This window comes from Lygodium microphyllum, unplaced genomic scaffold (assembly GCF_053477565.2).
Source record: "Lygodium microphyllum isolate KBCC unplaced genomic scaffold, Lygodium_microphyllum_v1.1.10 scaffold_32, whole genome shotgun sequence".
Lineage (NCBI taxonomy): Eukaryota > Viridiplantae > Streptophyta > Polypodiopsida > Schizaeales > Lygodiaceae > Lygodium > Lygodium microphyllum.
Window position 1 is genome coordinate 742,786 of NW_028229515.1, and position 6,425 is coordinate 749,210.

The 6,425-nt window shown below is 41.5% G+C and overlaps 1 protein-coding gene across 1 annotated transcript; it reads right to left on the minus strand.

Moving 5' to 3' along the window:
- Positions 1 to 510: 510 nt before the first annotated feature.
- LOC148009218 (glycine-rich RNA-binding protein RZ1B-like) lies at positions 511 to 921 on the minus strand. The gene has a single exon (XM_087673646.1). It carries the CDS (start codon positions 919 to 921, stop codon positions 511 to 513), a length of 411 nt encoding a protein of 136 aa, XP_087529772.1.
- Between the last annotated feature and the right edge of the window lie 5,504 nt (positions 922 to 6,425).

The following is a 6,425-nucleotide window of genomic DNA, read 5'->3' on the forward strand; positions in this document are numbered from 1 at the left end:
TCCGGCTGTGCTACCTGCAGAGATCTGCTCCCAAAACAGAAAATGAAAGCAACACTGCTCCTCTTACCAGACCACCGCGAGCTTGGCTTGCTTTCTTGAGCTCCTTACCACGAACAAGGCTCTGATACCATGTCAAGATTGTGGGAGAGAAGGAAGGAGTCTCGCTTGAAGCTTTCTTGCTTGCACAATGGGGGAAGACACACAAGGGTGGAGGCTGAAAACAGTTTTCCTCTTCTTAGTTGTGTAAGCCAAAAGAACTCTAGTACAAAGAAATAGAAGAACCAAGAGGCATGAACTGTAATAAAGTCTCTTTACTAATATCTCGAACTGTGGACCATCCAATGTGGAAACTGCATTTATCCACCAAGAGCTCTTCAACCTGCTTCACAGTTTTTCCCCTCCATTACTTCAAGAAAGAGCTAAGGTTCCCACAGAGATCTGAAACTCTATTTTTACTTCTTTCAGCACACTAAAATTATTGGAATATAGATTGTTGTCATAGAGATGCATTCATAAGAAGTTGCTCAAAGCAGTTTTGTTTTCTGAAAACAGCTTGCACCGAAAGGAATTGCCTTTTCCCAGTAAGTATGGAAATATAATTTTCTGTTCTCCCCCCTCGAAGTCTGGAGCTTTGATAGTACAAACCTTCAAGCCTAGCACTCTTGTTTGATCGTTCTTCAAAAACGATAAAGGCATCATTGAAAAGTCAGCTTGTGAGAGCTTCAATTCAGTCGTGCCTGGGGTTATGTAGCCTCTTGTCGCAGTTAACTCTGGGGAATGAATTATGCGAGCCTCTGTGACCCGTCCATATCGAGAGAATTTCTTCTCCAAATCCCGTTCCGTTGTACTAAAGTTAAGACCTGCAATGAAAAGGTTATTCCCTGGTTTTCCAGACCGGTACTTGGAGGAGATCGTGCCCATATGCTTGAAGAATGCCTGCGCGTTGATCGATAATTGGAGAGAGGGCTTCACCGTCTTTACGATTTCATGAGCAATGCTTCATCTTGTGACTCGTCAACTTTGGCTTTCCATCCTCCGACTCTCCCGACGTCACAGCTCTTCTTCCTTGTCTTCAACTTTGTCTTCTTTTTTCACTTGTCGTAGCCTCTTCCGATACTCCTTCACAGAGCATAATCATTGATGCATCTACGATCACATGACGGTGCCTATCTTCATCTCTGTCGCACTAGCAGTTGGCCTAATCCTAGACTTTCACATTTTCTTCAGCTTCTTTCGTCTTCTTCTCCTTTGCTGCGTTTTCCCTCAGTCCGTCATCTTCTCTGGTACTCCTTGTCAGTTCTCCTTCCTCATGTCTTCTACGAGCATAATGATCTTCTCTGTCACAATAGCCTCCACTTCTCGCTTCGATCGTCATTGTGTCCAACACTCCCAAAAGGAATCACAGAGAGAGGAACCCAGACCCGACTCCTGATCCGCCAAAGAGCTTTTTTCTTTCCTCTGACGGATTCCATCCCCCCAAATAGCAGGATTCTACTGATCTCTATAAGTCAAGCGACTGCCGCTGAATCAATCGACTCCCCTTCGTCTACTCAGAAACAAATCCATCTCTCTCCGTTGAATTCACGTCTTTCCCTCCTTCTTCCACTTTGGATGTGTTTAACTCCTGCTGCTTCAGTTGAGATGGAGGAGCTCCCTGTGGCCCCAAGTATACATTCGCTATATGTATCTTCTCCTTGTATGGTGTTCCTTTGAAGGCGCTATTCTTCTCTTTGACGTCGGAACTTCCCTTTCCAGCCTTTAAACTAGGTATTTCCAAATCATCTGCATCTCAGTCTTGCTCGACAGGTTCCGCGCGACAGACATGTCCATCCTCCGCTCAAACACTCAAACTGACTTTTTTTAAATCACAGTGAGGATCCAGCCAATCATTTTGGATACCTTCCGCACTCAATACAATCCCCTTGCTTCCCCATGATTCACCAAAGAAAACTGTCCCTTTCTTTCTGGATTCCCTAAAAAACTCCTTTCTTTCCGTTGCTGCCATTCGTGAGATTCCTTTCCTCCCTTTTTCAACTTTAGCCCCCTTTTCCCTCTATAAATAGGACTTCCCGTATTATCTCTGCTTTTCCCTCCTTCTTCTCTGATCACCATGTTCTCTCTCTCCTCCTAAAAAAAACTTCACATTTTCAAAAAAACAACGACCTTCCCTCCTCCATGTTTTTCTGCACTCCTCTCCATTAAGCCCTTTCAAAAATAGTCCTCTTCATTTCTAGTGTAAGTAATGCTTTCCACCATTGTTGCATCAATTGTCACAAAAACCATCTTAAACAATCAACTTTCTTTTCTACGAGAAGACCCTTACATAAACCAAACCCTTTCCAAATTCCTTGCTGTTGACGATATTGATTACACGCTTATTGCAGGTATACCCCACAGTAAAATGGGGTTGCAGAAAGAAAAAACTGGAAGCACGCTTCCCTAACATGAACCTGTCTTGTAGAAATTGGCAAAGTTGTTTCCATACCGGGGAGGAGATGTGAGTTACAGAAACCCCAGAATTGGTGATAACTTTGATGGAGACCAAAGGAGTAGAGGTTTCTTTCTGCATGAGAGAAAGGATCTCCTTACCTGTCAATAATTGATTTCCACTAGGGACGAAAGACGCTAAAAGAGGCAAACACAATGCGTCACTAATATTGGCTGTGGATAAGCAAAAGTGTCTATAAACCAAGCCAGACTGGTTCTTGTAGGATGCTAGGAAGGAGTAGCAAATCGTGTTGTCCACTGGCGAAACTTCAAAGCCACAAAAGGACGAAGACCAGCACAACGAATGCAATCCGCCTCTAGGAGAAGAGCATAGTCATGCACCGGCAACAGCACATGCTAGATGATAATAGGAGGAATAGAGGTAGATGCCATTCAGACTACATAGGAGACCCACACACACAACCAAGGAAAAAGACGAAAAAATTCCTGCAAAACCCAGACAAATCAACACTGAGAAGAATATCAAAACAAAGGACAAATGACCAGACTAGACCAGACTTCCCCAAACAATCCACATCCTATGGAAAAAATTTTGGCATGACCTACATACTCATGTGACCGAAAGCTTCATGCTATGCAACAAGCAGGCACCCTGATCCCGCGTAATCAAGCAATCAATTAAAAAAACTCAAACACATCGTATCCCAAGCAATAACCAGACTCAAATAGAATCCAAGACTTGGACCAACAGAATATTAATTAACCATTAATGCATAATGAGTCGATTCCGCAATCCCAACCCCTACTTAGACTGACTTGACTAACTAGGGTCTCTAAAAATGCAATTCATTGTTACAATTTATGTGATCTGTGGCGCAAAGCGCATGCATGCGTGACGGCAGGGGTTCATTTTAATAACAAATAAATTGTGTCTATAGCGTGTGTGCGCGTGCACTGTGGATTTATTTTTTGAAAATTATGTGGGTTATTGTGCCATGTGCTCATGCAACGACGAGGTGCCTTTTACAATTAACGGTCGGGTTCTTTTTTAATTAAAAATTAATGAAATACATTCTTTTTATTTGGTGGGTGCAACGGTCAATTGATTTTATTACAATTACATGTGTGTTACGGTGCAACATGAGAGAGGGAAAAAGAGAAAAAAACATGGCAATGGGTGGGGCTATCGGTAAAGTCTAATACCACATCCTCGAAAAAAAAGGAAAGGCACAATCCATAAATATTCCACACAACGGACAAAAGGTTGACTAAAACTAGTCATCCTATCGTACAAAAAACTGAAAAAAACAACTAACACATTGACAAAAAATAATAAAACAAATGATACGTATGACCAAAACAAAAAGATGGATATGTTGGGATGTTGAATTGATTGGGATTTATGGTTATGATTTTTAAAAAAATAATATATTTTGGTATTTTTTTTAAAGGATGTGAACATGAAATTTCAGCAACCAATTATGAGCATCAAGTGTCAAAAAGGTAATCAGAATTAATTCACATTTTTCAGCTCATTGTTGAGATTTAAAATGAATTTTTGGAGAATTCAGATATCAAAATTAGGGTTTTGTCTTCAAATAATACTTTGACCACTTTTAGGGGAGCATTTTCAATTGGTCAAATATTCTCAAAATGTACAAGGGAGTTTATGGATTTTTATTTTTATTTTTTGAAATTATGTCAGTATTTGTTTCAAATTTTAATGAATTTTGGTCAATTTTTTAATGTTTTTGAAAAGAATTTTCAAATTTCAAATTTTTGGCAAATTTTTTTCTGATATTTTCAGTTTGAAAAATATTTCAACTATTTGCAAAAATATTGGAGATTTTTCAAGAATTTTTCTATAATTTTTTTGAATTTTAATTGAGTTTTAATGAATATTTGAATTTTGTATTTGTTTTTAGAGATTTCGAGATTTGAAGAACTCGTGACTGCATATGAATGGCTCTACTGATGATTGTGACTGCGTACGAATGGCTGCAAGATCCTACCACACGAACAAGGTGGACACGCGTGCTTGCACGTGAACGCATGCAAACATCCACCGACACTAAAACGTCGACCGCAACGCGTGAAGGGGGGCAAACAAGTTGTGAGGAGTAAAGGGAGGAGGTAGGGGGTGGGACAAGGGGCTTAGGTGGGGGTGAGGTAAATTAAGAGAAGGGGAGGGGTAAATGTGGGCAGGGGGATCAAATTTGGAGGGAAGGGCCAAATTCAGGGGAAGGGGGTTAAATTTGGGGGGAAGGGCCAAATTTAGGGGAAGGGGGTTAAAGTGGAGGTGGGGGGATAAATTTGGGGGTGGGGGGATAAATTTCTTCAAGACTTAGGGATTCATCTTCATAGGATGCATCTAGGAATGTCACATAGCACGAACCTTCTAGAATCCGTGGCTTTGATGGTTCTGGCTTCCGTTGACAAGGGGCATCATCATCATCGTTTCTCCAAAATGAATGGTTAGGGCGACAGAAGGCACTGGTGAACTTAATTTTGATGCCTTTGATCCATTACTTATGCAAATTCTGCATACTTTGTGGTCCATTGGTCAACCCAAATAGAACCATGGTCATTCCATCCAATACTTCCAACACCCCGATATTTTCGACCTCTGAGGTCTCTGTAGGGACATCAACAAGATCGTCCGCTATCAGAGAAACTTATTCATCTGCACTTTCATAACCTGCTTCGTTTTCTTCCTCATCATGTCCATCCTCTTCCTCTGGAGGCTCTATCTCTACTTCTGTAGAGGCTCTGTAAGAGAAGAACAAATCTTCTGCCTCTACTTCTACTTCTGTCTTTGGCTCTGTCTCTATTACTATCTCTATGAGACTGACATGTAACATGGAGAACAGTACATCCATGCTTCTATCTCGCTATCAGGGGTGATTTCAGAAGTTAATTCTAGTTGAGGCAGGAGGTATTCTCCCATGGACAAAGACTTTGCTTCCTTTGGTAGTTGGCTTACAGTGCCCACTGTTAGGGACTGTGCCTTTGTTTTCTTGGGAAAGATCTATTTAATAGCCTCTTCGTCTCCTGATGTACCATCTGCTACTTCCTTGGAGGAGTTAGTTATGACTTCGATGGATGTGGATCCATTGCTTTTTTGGAATCCATACAATTTCAACACCACTTTATGGGTCCTCTGCCTAGGGTTAGGGTTCCTTTGAACGAGTCCGTCTTGGCTCTTGCTTAAAAAAGCCAAGGTCTTCCCAACAGCAGAGGGTATGAGGTCCCATAAGAATTTGGTTTGACCACCAAATATGTCAGCCAATAGTCTCTTCCTGCAAGGGTTGTTTTTACATATAGGAGGATGCCCAATGGTTTAATTCTGCTTTGGTCTGCCAATCTGATAAGCCACTGTGTAGGTTGAATTCCTTGCAACCCTAAGTCCTTCATTGTCACATCTGTCATTATGTTTACTGATGAGTCTCCATCAAGCAATGCATCTAAAATAAAGCATCCTTCGATCCATACACTAATCTTTGGGGTTCCAGGATCTAGGAAGGCATTAGCCACATCTACTTCCTTGACAGGCTCGGGGCCTTATTGATCTTGGTCACCGTTGAAGGAGCAATCCTTAGTCCATGTCTTCTTGTCAAGATGCTTTTGAATTTCTTTCGGGAGCTGGGAGATAGCATCTTAAGTTTGGTTTAAAAGTGTCTAGGTCTTTTACCAAGTCATATTCTTTGATAGGATCCACGAGCTTTTCCAGCCTACTGGGGAATGGGGCTACACCCATTTTCATCTTTCTTTTTTCTTCTAGTAATGGGAGCATCGGCACTTCCTCTGTTTTCGGAGGTGTTTCTATATCGTCTATCTATTGGAACTCTGGTCTTGTTTTTTGGATTGTCTCTGTGACTCTCTGTGGCACTACACTGCTCTGTACTACACTATTCTGTCTTGTACTACTATGTCCCTCTATTGTTGGCAGGTTGAACTTCACCATCTTGGCAGGGGAA